The 15,349-nt window shown below is 38.8% G+C and overlaps 1 protein-coding gene across 1 annotated transcript in view; it reads right to left on the bottom strand.

Moving 5' to 3' along the window:
• Positions 1-15,349, bottom strand: part of EPB41L4B (erythrocyte membrane protein band 4.1 like 4B) — a 172,003-nt gene that overhangs the window by 31,763 nt on the left and 124,891 nt on the right. The window contains exons 20-21 of the mRNA XM_017739074.1: positions 14,604-14,671; positions 1,491-1,595 (exon numbers count right to left, since the gene is read on the bottom strand). Of these exons, the coding sequence (XP_017594563.1) occupies positions 1,491-1,595; positions 14,604-14,671 (173 nt within the window). The remainder of the gene's footprint in view (positions 1-1,490; positions 1,596-14,603; positions 14,672-15,349) is intronic.

Consider the following 15,349-nt stretch of genomic DNA (forward strand, 5'->3'; position numbering starts at 1 on the left):
AGCAGGAATACACTGGCACCCTCCCCATCCTTGCTGGGTAAAGCTGCTCTGGTGTATACAAGGAAGTGGAAAAATAAGGGTTTGGGTGAATTTATCAACCATCAAGCGATCAGCACACTAGCTGTAAGACTGAGAATTGGCCTTCACTGTTTTACTTCCACAATAATCCTTCACTATTTCTTCACATTTCCCATATTTGCATTCCAGATACAAGATAATTTAAATTGAATAGAATTTGGGTTTACAAAACAACAAAAAAAATTGCAGCCTGAATTTTTAACTAGGTAGTCTTTGGCCCTACACATGGCCCCAGCATAGGTGACACCTATGGTTAGATGTGTTTGTCTGCTGTTCCTCACACCTAATACTGGACAACTGAAAATCCACATGGGAGCAAGACATGTTCAAAACTGTTCATCAAAACTTCATCAATCAAAAAGTGATCGTGTGTTTCCACATGCCAGTCTTGGCCTCTTGAACAAATACTAATTTGGTTAATAGCTCATTTTCCTCCTAGCTTCAATTTGACTCATTCTTCTATTTCTTCTCGTGAATAACTTTTCAGTTTTGGTAATGCAGATTGTTAAAAAGACAATGTTCTTAACAGTGAAATAGAAAATAACTACATATTGATATTTATTAGAATCCTTTTGAAGAGACAGAAAAGAAAGTTGATATATATTTACTGACGTTAGAATGTTGAACTCCTGGAGGGGCTAAAAGTTGCCATTCCACACAGAAAGCATACATATTTTTCTCCATTATGGATTTGGTATTCTTCTACTAGTAAGTTTATGCTGGCATTATCCCTTTTCCCCCAAGTTTCTGGTGACCTAGTCTGTCTTTTCAAGGGAGGATAAATCAACACGGACTTTCACTTCTGCTCAGTACCTCAGATCTCTAGAGACTTTCAAGTGGAATGAATTATGTGTAAATGGGATGCCAAAGCCCTGTAGACACAGATCACTCTTGCCTGGACTAAGAGAATTAGCTTTTCTGGCTGTAGCTGTAGCCAGCTCAGCAATTCCTTCATGTGACAAATCACAGAGAGGGCGGGTGTGCTTTCTGAGAGGGAATGGCTCACTGCACAGCTTGATGCCCCAACAACTAAAGACTGTTTTCCTCATTTTGCAAATGGGATTGTAATGAAGCCGACAGAGGCAGCTTGCTCCAGCTCACACCAGGTCTTTGACATTTCACGTGGTAAAGAGGTTTTTAATTCCTAACCCATAAGCTCGGGAAAAGGTGGATGGCCTGCAATTGGTGGCCTGCAATTCAAAGGGTTAGCAACTGTGCAGGAAAGGCAAATTCATTTTGTATTAAAAGCTTGAAGATTCTCAGTGATGAAAGGAATGGTATCAGTATAAGATCATTATCATGTAATTGCACTCATGCCTTTCAGAAGGCATAGCTAGAGCAATAATTAGCATCCCCTTTCATTTTCAGCTGTAGTAGGCAAAACCACAAAGATAGTGCTGTATGTTACTCACAAACTGTACTGCCTCGTTAACTTCCTCACACGAGGAGCTTTAACCTCCTGCTTTTCTGTAGGGACAGTTGTTGGTGTAGTTTCAGGTCTCACTGGAGCTGGACTTCTAAAAATATCAAGAAAAACATACGTCATATGGGCTCTATTTAAACTACTTCAGGCATATCAATAAAGTTCTAACTCATCAACACTTATTTATCTTGCAAAGTGGCAAGTGCCCATTGAAGTTCATCTTTTTGTTCCATTTATAGTTCACAGGCCAGTGTGTGTGTACAGAAAAGGATGTGTGAACTCACCCTCCTGTGCTGGGCATACCATTTATAGAAGCAGCCACTGGTTACAAACACAGAGCCTATGTGAAAGACCATGTGGAAATGTCACTGCTTCCAAAATACCACATTTTAATAACAGACCAGCATTTCAGTCACGTCAGAAATATTTTTACAAAACATATGTTTAACCAAAACTATTTCATGAATTGTGAAACCGGTTCTGCTTAAGATAGTTTTTACCTGAAATTAAACATTATCCTTCCGCATTTGAAAGAGCAGCTCAAGGGAAATGAACTAATGGATTTGATCCAAGAAAAATGATCAAATCTTTTCCTACTTGCAAGAAAAAATCAAAATACAGACATGTTTCAGATGCTCATTAATGTGAAATGCAGAGCTCCAGCAGAGGACAGATATGGCAGAGAGGAGGTCCACATGAAAGAATCTTCTCCTTAACCATTTATCAGTAGAATTAACTCAGGCCTCAATACAGGAATTGTAAATACTAAATACAGGATCCTCGTGACCTTGGGAGGAAACAATTTCAACCAAGAGCTCGAGGGGCATGAAGACACATGAAACATCTTAAATACTGCTTTTATTTGAAGCAACAGGTTATGATTAAATACACTATATGTGTACTATAAACATAATAAATATGCCAAACATTAAAAGAGTAATTGGAAAGTCTTGATTAACAATTTGTGAAGTGGTATTCTGCCATCTAATCTGAAGTCAGATTCTAAACTAGCAGCTTGAGCATCCCTACCCCTTGCTGGTGGGATTGCTCATGCACTGAGATACATGCCACAAATGGCAAAAGTTTTTCAAGTCTACTTGCGTCATACTAGCTTTCTAAAGCCTTAATAAGACACGCATGTTTAATCTTCACAATTGCAGATCCCTCTGATGCCCCTGTGTGTTTTAGGCTTCATTAACTCACTTTGATAACTTTGAACCTGCTGTCCAGCTACAACAGAACCCACTGAGATGGCACAGCCTTCAGGTTATATATTCAGTTTTCCTAAATGTTTTTAGTCTTTGGAGAGGTCACAGAGCATAAGATGGAACAATGGAAAGTATTAAAGTACAAAGGGCATAAATAAATCATAAACCCAACTACTAATACCACTTCTCATAAAACAACTTTTGTCAATTATTTTCCTGCTGTTTGTCCCCATTAATTTCAATAAGTTAGTAAAGATTTCAAGAAGTTAGTAAAGATAGCAGTAAGATTCATATCTTTCCTTTTCCCCAGTTCAGACTTCAAGGTCAGTCATTTAATATCACAGATTTCTCAATGACATTAATGCAGAACAATCCAGCCAGATATGAAGACCTTTTGCTGAGTTTCTTAGGCTATTAGACTGGCAAATAAGGGGAAGATAAGCAAAGAAAAAGCAAAAGCCCAAATCATCTGGTTTAGTCTTGAATTCAGTCAATCTGACCTGGACATCTGTGAATCAGCACCATTATGGAAACTCCCGAGGTCATTTTCATCAAGTAAGACTTCAGATTGGAAGACAACTGTAGCTCTTCTTTTGCTGAAGCAAAGGTAGCTTTTGACTACTGAAAAAAATTACTAGTTCAATTTACCCAAACTGATTTCCAACTGAAGTCTGACATAAGCAGGATAAATATGTTAAGACACATTAAACAACTGATAGTCAGATTCTGAAGGGGTGTGAATGAATGTAATTATTATGTCATTATTTTCAGTCCAAGTATATTAGCTGACATTCTTGCTCTGTATGAGTGGTCCTCACAACTTTCCAATAATTTTGTAAGAGGGTACCTTACAAATTTTAAACCTTTTCATCAACACAGTGAGAGCAGAAACAAAAATAGTGGTATAAACTGCTTGAGTTGAATAATATTTCCTCAAAGTGATAGCAAGAGATGCACTAATGCTGTGAAGGGGTTCAAGAAACAGCAGAGTGTAGAACAGGAAAGCTGGTAACAAATCTATTTCCAGTTCATGGGTACTTCAAATTTCTTAAGACAACATTATAATCTGTGATGAAAGTAAGTCAGATACTTTCACACAAAGGAAGATCTTATAATTTCAGCTCTTTTACTATGCTTCATTTCACAAAGCCTATATATCACCTTTGGAATATCATGGTTTGTAATTTAAAGAAAAAAAAAGGGGACGATTTGGGGCTTTTGAAGCAGTTATTTCAATTGCCATGATCAAATTTTTGTTTGAAAAAATGTAGCGCAATTTTGTAACTAAAGCAGTTTACAATGACTTCAAAGCAAATTATGAAACTCACTTATACATATGAAAAATTTTAAAATTCTAAGTCTGACTTAGTGCTGAAAGAAATGTTTAATAAGAAAAATTTCACTCAACTGTAAATAAAATATTTGAGATACAAACAACACTTACTCTCTAAACCAATAAAAAGGTGAAAAACATTATTTTCCTTTGAATGCTGCAGATTTTCAAGTGGGAAAAAAAAGTCAATTAAACATTAGACACACCTACTCCTTTTTGGTCATTGTAATTGCTCAGATGAACTTTACTTCTGTTTTGTATCACACCAGTAAAGTATTCCACTCACTTATGTTGCAAAATAAATACCATTTTAAAAACAAAATCTTCTTTCCTATTATGATAAAATTTTGCCATAATTTTTGTTAGAGGCTGGAGGCAGCGACTATCTTTCCTCTGATACTTATCAGGCCTCTGGGGGAGACACAAGCACCATTTAGTGCACATTTTGAGAAGCTGTGGGTTAGGTAGGATGTAAATTTAAGTTACCTCTGAATGAAAAGGATCCGTGGCAATGCCTCTACCCAAAGAGACCATTAGCACAAAATGAAATGTTAGACTTGTTCTACCAACTGCAGAGCTGGATTTTTGCCCTCATTAAAACCTTGCTAGGTTACCTCTTTCCACACCAGACTGAAAATTCCATGACAGCTCCTGTTTCATCTCCAAACACTCTTCCTCAGTCTGAACTTGCTCAAAACTGTTGCTACTCTCTTGTCAGCGACTAGATACAAGAAGTGCTCAGCTTGATCAACCACAGAGTCTGATCTGTGTTTTAAAAATGGCAGGCTTTTAATATCACAGGAAGTCTTAAAAAAAATCTCATTGATATTCCAGAAAATGAAGCAGAATAACTTCTGTTATTATCCTTTGATTTCTACAGCCAGAATTCTTATATGGAAAGATATGATTTTTGAAGAGAAGCCCTGTAATTATTGCAATTATTTAAATAAAATGATTATGTGCCGATATCACCATTTTGAGTTTGTAGTCCTATATAAATTACACAGCTATATAAACTGCTGTAGTCCTGTACAAACTGTATACCTTGAGAAAACCTCAAAGTGTTAAAGGATCAGTGGGACTCAGAATTAAAGCGAAAAAGAAAACGTACAGCATATTACAGTTCCTTTAGAAGGCTCTTTTTCAATGTCATTAATTCATAAGATACCTTTTTCCTGTAACAGTACCCAACCACTACTGCATACAAATGAAGGTAGTGAACCAAGACAGAGTTACTTAATGACCTGGCACCTTACATAAAAATCTGTCGCTTCCTGGTGAGAATGACAATAACAACCACGAATGTCAGCAGGCAGTGGCAGGTCATCAGAAACTGCCTGTGCACTGACAGCCCTGGCACACTCCTGAGCCACAGACAGCACACTCTCCTGAACTAGCTTCAGCCTGTTTCACAAGCCTGCACAGCAACACAAACATGACCTAGAGAGAGATCCCCCCCAAACCCAAGGAATTTGTTTTGTTCTCAGAGCAGCAGCCAAGAAGGCGACTGAAACCAAACTGCTCACAAAAAACAAAATTACGCTGTTGATCATTTCAAGTGACCACAGATGTTCACTGGTTTAGCTTGACTCTTCCTTGGGGACAGAATGCATGTGCTCATGCTGAGGGACTCAGGGTGTCCCACCCCACCCTGGCTCAGTTTGCAGGGCTGAGGCTGCACTGCTCCTGCACCACCCCTTTGTGTACAGCGGCTTCCACAGACAGACATGTCTTCCTCGTCCCCTGCTCAGGCGGCTGTGGGTAGACCTCCACACTTGTTTGAAATGTGGCAAGAGGACCATGTGGGAGTAAATGATTGTCCACCTAATAAACTGAATGACATTAAATAAATTCTCTTACCCTGGAGGATCCAGTTCAGGATTTTAAAACCACCAAAATCTGCTGGGTGAACACAATTCCTGCGTTTTTCTTTAACAGGCTTTATCCTCTTTGCTTCTGTTTGTGCCTATTTTGTCATTTGGAACAATCTCTCTCCCTGTGTCCTCCCAGACTGATGCCAAGAGATAGAGGCTAAAAGCCCCATGATTTACGAGGATACAGCCATCTGCATGAACATTGACCTGCTTTCAGGTGCTGACTCACGGAAAAGGAAAAAAAAGCCCCAGAGGTTGATTTTTGCTTCAGAACTCCCTTTGAGTGGGAATATGATAGCAAAAACTTGGGAAGGATAAGCAAAGAAGAAAGGAAAGAAAAGGAAAAATATTTGATAGATGCATTCTCCAGTATACTGAAGACATAGCCTAACAAGCGAAGCAAACACACACAAACACTCCGATCTTTCCTAAGTCTGTGCTCTAAGGATTTCACACATTTTTTTTTCCCAAAGGTCATCTGAAGTTAAGAAACAATATGTTCTTTTTCACTTTGATAAGGCAGCTTTTCTCAGAAGACAGGTTAGCTCTTCAAAACACTACTTGGACTTTTTAAAGCTACTGCCAGTATCAAATTTTCTGAATAAAGATTTTTTTTCTTCTTTTTACTTCCCTTACCCTCCTCCCTATAGATTGAAGATGTGTAACAAAGTTCCTTGCTACAGATTGTGTGCTTACCTTACCACTTGAGTTCTGTTTCTCGTAAAGGAAAAAACTCCTCCCCCTTCCCTTGCCCTTATAATGCAAATGTATGTGCAGTCTAGACAAAAATACGGTGCTCCTGTGGTCCAACAGATAGATATTGATGATACAGAAATTGTTCTTCTCCCACAGCTCGGGCTACTGTAGGAAGTCAACACCTGGTATCTGAGGTCAAACGGAGCGACAAATCCTACCCCTTCTCACATCAACCAGAACAGCCATGGTGAATTTGGTGGTTTCCAAGGAACCTAGGCACAGTTTAGGGGACACGGCACAGTGCCAAAGAAATGTACCTCAGCTGAATCTCATCTGAAAGGTCAGAGTACTGCTCCAGTACTCAGTAGTTCCAAGGTTAAGAATACAATTACAAACAATTTATCAGCACTTGGCTTCAGGCAACGGGTCAAAGGGGTCTTTAATACTCAGAATGAAGTCAAAGAACATACCTAGGTGTCCTATCTGCAATCTTTAATGCAGACTGGCATGCAAAGGCTATTCAAGAGTTCAGCTTGAAGCTAAGACTTTGATGCAGAAATTACTGGGTGAGGTTCCTGCAAAAAGCTAGAGCAGTAGATCCATTAACCTGTCCGTGGAGTGAGGCCAGGGTGATGTGTATTTAGATATTTGGTTCATCTTTGGAAACACTGGTTGAAATTTTTCAGTTGGAGAATGATTCTTTATTATTAATTTTTTTTAAGGTAAAGATTGAATAAAAAAAGACGAAAAAGGAGCTTTTAAAAAGCGATTCAAATTTGTTAGGAAGAAGCCAACACAGATAATGATTTTAGTTTACCTAGAATATTTCACAACACATTTAGAAGGAGAAAATTAAATGCAATGTTTCAGACTCTGCCTCACAGAGTTAACTCCATTCTGAGTTTAAGGAAACACAGCCTGCTTGAATTCACTGAAGCTCATGTGAGATAAGACTAAGCACATAATTCTTGATCAGCTTCTATTCTGAACTGCCTGAAAGTTCTTTTGTCTGTATCTAGTTTTCTAGGGAACTGAAGTCTTTGACTTGAGGAAACAAGCTGCCTGTAATCATCCAGGTGACATACCAGGTAGCATGAAAGCCACCCTGACATTCACTGGAAAGCATATGTATAAAAACAGATACTGAGGTGCTAGTTCAAGATCCTAATTGTGTGCAGATTAGGCAAACATTGATACACTTTGTACCTTGCTTATATTTCAAGAGCACCTGCAGAGAGACAGAGTTTTCTGAAAAAAATGGTTCAGGTTCAGACTGCAGCAGGTATGCCAGCAGGATGTTAGCTCAGGTAGCAAAATATGACAATTTAAGTGTTAATATAGTTTGTGCGGTGAGAACAGAGAGGGAAAAGCACAAGACTGCAGACATTACTTTGAGAGACACTCCTTCCTTGATGATACATGCAAGTTATATTTTAGAAGTATCACTTAGGTCAGAAAGGGTGTCAGACATTTTCCCATACGTAGAAAGGCAGCCAGACTCAAAGCCCAGTGTACCTCAGAGGCACAAGCCACAGCAGGTTAAACACATTCTGACAATCTGTACAAGCAAAGCTTACTCTGCATTGGGCATTCAGAAGAGCGCCTGAGATTACTTCTCCTGATTCATCTGCACCCCGTAAAACTTGATATAATTTAATGTTTTCCACCCTTCTTTTCTGGTGTGCAGCATCATCAAGCTCTAGGAAATAACATTTAATTTTACGTTACGTGTTGAGCAGCTCCTAATGTAATTAGTCTCAATGTAATGGCGTAATTTGGTTTTGGACGGGAAGATTTACAAAGAAAATTAGAATAAATGAATGCACAAAGCACCAGCTGGTGCTTATACCTACTCCCACATAAGAAGAATATTGCTATTTGCAATCCTATGAAAGATGGGATAATTTGGATAACAAGGATCAACAAAGGGTGATGCAGCAGTTGGTCTAAACAGAAAGAAATCCACAGACAAATCCCGAACCATGTGGGATATAAAGCCTGCCAAAGCTGGCAGTAATCTAAAAGCATATTTTAAGAGAAATAAATACTGCAGTGCATAAATGTACCACATGGTGCATGACAGCAAGTGGCAACAGCAACAAGAACAGTAATAACTGACCAGCCAACTTGAAGGCTTCAGCTGAAGAGGGCTCTTAACTGACGACTGAACTTGTGTTTACACTTTTGATCACTATTTTGAGTGAGAGGCTGTGTAATCTCCATCCTCCATTCGGAGGTGTTCAAAATTCAGCTAGACAAATGGCTGACTTGATCTAGTGTTGGTGACAGTACTGCTTTGAGCCCTCATAAAATGAAGATTAATGTGTAGCAGATAAAGAAGGTATTAGTGTTTACATGTACCAAACATATCATATCTAAGCTTTCCCCAGCAGCACATGAACATGGAGAAAAGTGTATATTAGCAGCAAATCCTGTTGCTAGATAATTCCTGTCTTACAAATTTTACTTCAGTTGCTTACCCAACTTGTTTAAGTTTGGGCATTTTTACCAACATTTCTACTGTTGGACTTATCCCAAGATTAAAGTTTAGTTTGGCAAACAGGATATGCCCAAGGACAGCCAGTATTTTGCCTTGTCCAAAGTAGTAGCAATTCCCAACATCCAGACTATTTTGGTGTAATTCTTAACGCTGGAATTCCTTAAGAGTTATACCTCGACTTTCATCCAGACATGTTTGAAGAAACAGACAAAATAAGAAAAGTGTAGACCTTTCTCTTAAATATAGTCCGAATCTGTATGGGTGAACCTGCAAGCACATGCATACAGGTATCCATGCTATAGGCTTATCCACATGGTCATAGCCAGAAAGAAAACATACTTCAAAGAGTTTTCAGGAGCATAGCTTTCACATGTATAGGTGCTGGGGAAATTGTACAGATGGTGCTTCTGTCTGACAAAGCTTTGAATAAGAAAACAAATTCTCTGGATGGTGTTCTGTGGTTAGCCATATATTCATTGTATTTAATAAATTAGGCACGCTGTCAATTATGCAATAAATTTCTGGAAAGAAAGTTCAAGAGTTTATCTTTCTAGTATCCATCCCTTTACTGAGAAATGGGGGAGGTTTATAAAAAGGTGAAAAGGTGACTTTGTGATTCACATTCCCTTGTTATGCTGCAGGAGAGAAACCTCCGTGTCCAAACCAGTAGGTGGGATAGGCCCCTGATCAAGAGGAAAGTGTGACCAGAGGTGATAGGAAAGCTGCTGACAACATTTTTCATTTTTCTGTTTTGCACAACACTATACTTCCTTCATTATACAAATGTTTCTGGCAGACAGCTGGAACCCTGATCTCTCAGGGCTAAAAGAATCAAATACAAAAAATCCTAGTTGGTGGAGGCAGGGGATGAGAGCCTTACAAAATCTATACTTAAGAACATTCAGTAATCTCAAACCTGAATTAAATTAGATATCTAATCAGCAAATTCTCCCTCAACACTTCCATCTGGACACAGAAACAGATACCTGGGTGTAAGGAACTCTCTAACAGATAGGAAAACACCTCTGCTGCTTCCTTATCATCCCTTCTGGATCATTTGCCACCATGATAGGTTCTTCTTTTACAACACTAAAGAAAGAACTGATCTGTTAGAAAGGCTTTTCTAGCTCTATTGTAAGATGAATTTGTCTTGTTGTTCTTTAAAAGGACTGGCATGATCACCATGATCACCCCTTCCCTTGCACACTTGGGCTCTACATCCCAAAAGAAGTACCATTAATCCTTGCAAATGACTGCCATTACGAACTCCAAACTGAACCAGTGTTGACACAAACACATTTTTACTACATGCCTTAACAAAGCATGCCTCACCATGTGAAGTGGTAACTGCAAACTAACAGTATCTCTTCTTCCTTCAACACAGACAGTATAAAAAGAAAAAAAAAAAAAAAACAGTGAATACATAAATAGCACTTCTTTTTCCAGGTATTTCTTCTTCCAAAACACAATGTTCTGTTCTGCCTTGTCCAAAATGCATACAGCCCAGCTATATAGTTACTAGTGCATAGTTATATAGTACATATTACTTTGGTGTTGAAGAATATGTGCGTGTTTTCAAATCTGTTACAACAGAGCTGTAATAAAGAAACGTCTGACTCTTCTTCGTAGGATTCCTGTGTTTTATCAAGGTAACTTGTGGCTCCCCTATTTAACCTGCTAGAGAAATTCCTCTCCTGTTAGCTGCTCTCAGTTGACTTTGTTCAGCTGAGAGCTCTGTCATGTGCAGCCTGGATGGGTCCAACTTCCCTGTAGCCCCTGTCCAGATCTGCTGCTCTGTTACGGGCTATCAGCAAAGCAGCAGGGTCAGCAAGGGGAACGTACGAATATGTCCCAATTCTTAGTGCACTCTATCAGTCTTAACTGAGGATTAAAGAGGATGTAAGCTAGAGCACTGCAGCACATACTGGGTTACTGAGTCACCACCAGCTTTTTCCTCATTTAATGTTGGAACCAGCACTTGAAACAGTCTGGGAGAAAAAAAAATCCTATCCCGAGGAGGAAAACTTATAGAAGCATGCAGCATTGCTCTCCAAAATCAGGGATTGAGAGAGGACTGTAGTCTGCTGTGATCCCACATCCTCCTGCACCTTAATCTGTTGTGTACAGGTTAGCTATTATCAGGAAGATCAGGAGACAACTTTGCACTTCCAGCCTGTGCACCGAATGACAGCAAATTTAGCAAGGTCTCCACTCCTGAAAGCTGACAAAATAGTGTTAATTCAGCTTCAGCTCTGATTTTCCCCTCCAATATTTAAAATTACTTACATAAAGAAGTGTTTGGAGTTTGCCAGAAGACATGGAGAACAGGTGGATAAACTGCCTTTAAAACAAGACAACTAAACTGACAACTTTGCATAAGCACAGCAGTATCCTGAGGCCATGCCCAAGAAAATGACTGGAGACTTATTTGTAGCAAAAGTGGCTATACCACACAAAAATATGAGTAATTACTAGTTGAACCAGAGCTAATTCTACAAAGAGCTGTAGCAATTGTTAGCCAAATTGAGTCTGTCGTGGCAGATGCTAAAATAATTGCTGAGGGAGATTACAGGCTATATCCAAGCAGTTAATTCATTAGAAGTGTAATATTCAGAATGGCAATGGAAGAGCAGACAAAATGGTAGCAAAGAGAGCAGAGTTTTTTAATCAAAGAAGTGCTACTACCCTCCTCTGTCATCCTCTAGTTCCTTATTAGTATGAACAATTCATGCTTCAGTTACTGCTCAAAACTGCATATGTTTGCTTACTAGCTGGCCTGAACAAATGTCCCTGTGTCTTGGGTTTGGAAAAAACAGAGCATTTTTTAAAGTTTTGTACAGTCATCAGTGTGAAAAATACACAAAGTCATTGTCCCAGCTATAAATCCCTTGCATGACAAGAGTGGAGTATTGTTAAAAAGCTGTGACAGCTACTGCTTTCAACTGGCAAGATATTTCAGCAAACTAACAGTCATCAAAGATTCATAGACATGTTGTTTACAGAAATGTCTGCATGGGCACTTTCAGGAAAAAAATATATTCCATGTGGAGAGGCTTTTTACAAGGGATAGCTTTGCCTGTCTCTGCTGAAGAGAAGAGAAAAGAGAAGAGAAGAGAAGTGAAGAGAAGAGAAGAGAAGAGAAGAGAAGAGAAGAGAAGAGAAGAGAAAAGAGAAAAACTCCCAGATAATTTGTCTCCCGGTATGAACTAACCCTTGGCTCTACTCAGATGCAATTCCTAGCAGAGCAAGGCTCATTTATGTCCATCAAATTCCACAAGATAGAGGTTATAGAGGATGTTATTGGCAAATAGGTCACATGCTGGCTGGCTGCAAAGGTGCATATATCCCTGCAGAAAGGGTAGCTGCTTGAAGGAGAAAGAGAATGGTTAGACATTGGATTAATTTTGCGTTTTTATCTGAGTTCTGAATGCAGGCTGCTAAAATTGGTCTATGCCTTAAAACTGGCTAAAATTACATCCCAATTCCCCAAGCATTGATTACTTGTATCTGCGCACCTCCAGGACACAGCAATAAAAGAATACCATTTTATTTGGCATAACTGACTGTAGAGGAAATGATGCTTGACATAACACAGTAAAAATAAATATTAGAAAAATATACACCAGAATCCTGCATACCAAGAACTCCAAAGTGACTTTTACAATTTTATAAGCTTGGATGTGTGTGAAAGAAAACAGTGAAATTTGCTTTGCAGCCAGGTTACCAACCTTACTTCATGCTGAATAGTGCTTTACGTCACAAAGCACACCATTCATTTACAGTTCAACAAGATGCAGCAGGAGAAAACCTATTCCAAAATGTGGAGCAAAAAGGCTTTTTGACAGATGTTATGCAGAAGTTCAGCAGAAGTGATTAAGGAAAACAAGTCTGTAGCCACATTCCCAGTCCCATAGGAATATACAAGTTAGGTCCTCCTGAACTGCTTCTGGAAGTGACAGCAAGCCAACAAAGGGTGTTGTGGCAGAGACAGTGTATGAAACCCATTTCTATTTAACAAAAAATAGGTCATTCTGCCGTGTATGTGATGAATTTTATTAAGAAAGAAAAGAATTTTCTTAAGGAAGTTTTGTGGAAGTCTAAGAAGAGCAATGTCACAGGAGAAAAATGAGCGATTCTAAGTATCAAACAGACTTTACAGCCTCTTGGACAAACAAATGAGAAAACCATGGCCTATCAGGTGAGAAATTTCAGCTCTGCAGGGTATCCTGAGATGAGAGACATGGGAAACTGGGAATCACAGCTGCACTGCAAGCAGTGCAGTCAATAGCTTCATCTCTCATGTCTCCTCCTGCCTCAGCACCACCAACCATCCCCACCATTCTTCTCTAGGTAGCTGCTTTCATTAAGCAAACACAGCAACTCTGCTAGCCCAATCTGATCAGAAAGGAATTTCTGAATGAAGTGGTTTCTGAAGGCTAGTGCAGATTTATCACTTTATGGGAAAGATATACATTTGAAATAAAGGTTGACAAATTTTCACCACTGTAAGTGTTTCTTTTGGAGTTCAGAATGATTTAATTTGTCAAATATAACTCATTACCCCCCTCAACTAGATTTTTCTGTAAGGTGATTAAATGTCTACTTTCTGTTGCAAGAGTCACCACCTGAAAGTTATAAAACAGTATCATGAGATGACTCGTGCTCCGGTCCATATGTATATTACACATACATGAACACATATAAAAAGTAGATACACTGACATAATTAGCTGATTATCAGGCATGCTGTAAATCCATAATATTTTTCCCTCAAACTCTCCCATCAGATTTTGACACTGAAGATGTCCAAAGTGATGGCACTACCACACACACAGAGGCAGGTGATTTCCAAGTGCTCCTGCTCTAACCTCCTCTCTAATCACCTGCTGGGAGACAGCATACTGTGCCACTCAAATAATGTTTACAATTAATATGCCTCTTCAAAATAGCCACTCCAATAGAGTATTTTCCTCTATCAACAGAAGAAAAGTACAATCAAAAGCAGTCACTACAAAAGCAGCAAATGAGCCATTTTTCTGAAGGCTGTATACTAAATGCCTCTTCTTCTGCAACAGACCTTGCACAAATCATGAAAATGCAAACATAGGGATATTCCAGTTTGGACACCTATCATGTTTCTGATATAAAAGTTATGAAAACTGATTTATTTTTATATAAGCTTTTCTAAGATTGTCACTAGATCTGATTTCTTATCCAGAGCTTTTGTCATTTATTCAAATATATACACTCAGTCTGATCTTTAAAGTTGAGCTTCCATCAGTTCTTAAATGGTATCTGTGTGTGTATAAAATAAGCACCATTCTGACAGCCACCTTGTCCTCAGGTCATTGCATGGTGAACTTTACACAGCAGCCTGGAGATGAGCAGATTGAACTGTAACAACAGGTTGAGATAATGTTTGGGAAATGCCTCATTACATCATACATTATTTTTATGTTTTCCAAAAAAACTACAGACAAGAAGCAACAGACCTTACATTAGGGTCCTGCAGACTGGAGGTCTTACTGGGATTTACAAAAGAGGTCTCTTCTTTCACAGCCTGTTAAAAGAAGGAGCCAAAGTTTAGTACAATGTCCATGCACTTAGGAAAATACAACTGTTTATTAAAAAAAAAAATTCCTGTAAGCACCTCAGAAAACTGCAGCACCCAAAATGCCTATTGTGCTCAGATTTAAAAGCATGATCTTTTTGAATTTTCATCTCCTACAGCTGAGATTCACTGTGATGAGCTACTATGTACAATGAGCAGGGCAATAGTGTAAGGAAGAGATTGGTTCTGGAGGAGAAAGAAAGGAACACTGACATTTATGGTTCCTCCAGAAAGCTTTTGAGCAGAAATCATACAAAATCTACACAGACAAACATACTGCAGTTGAGCTGTCCTTTCAATTGGAGTAGAGTAAATATTTATGTAGTCTAACTGAAATAATGATGCCAACTTTTCAATCAGTCTTTGAGAACCTAACTGAAAAATGTGATCCCCTACATATATTCACACTGTATGCACAATTCACAGAAAATCTCACCCACTACTGCTCTCTGCTAAATTACAGAGTCCTGTCTCTCATATGCCATGTGTCTGTAGAGTTGAAAATACTAGTATTGCAAAATAACTTACATGGAAATTGTTTTATCACCTAGGAAATGCCCAATCTGGGCAGGTGTTGATATACTCTTCAACTGAGATGCAGTATTCCACAATCCATGTGTAAATATT

The sequence above is a fragment of the Corvus brachyrhynchos genome, unplaced genomic scaffold (assembly GCF_000691975.1).
Source record: "Corvus brachyrhynchos isolate BGI_N302 unplaced genomic scaffold, ASM69197v1 scaffold7, whole genome shotgun sequence".
Classification (NCBI taxonomy): Eukaryota; Metazoa; Chordata; class Aves; order Passeriformes; family Corvidae; genus Corvus; species Corvus brachyrhynchos.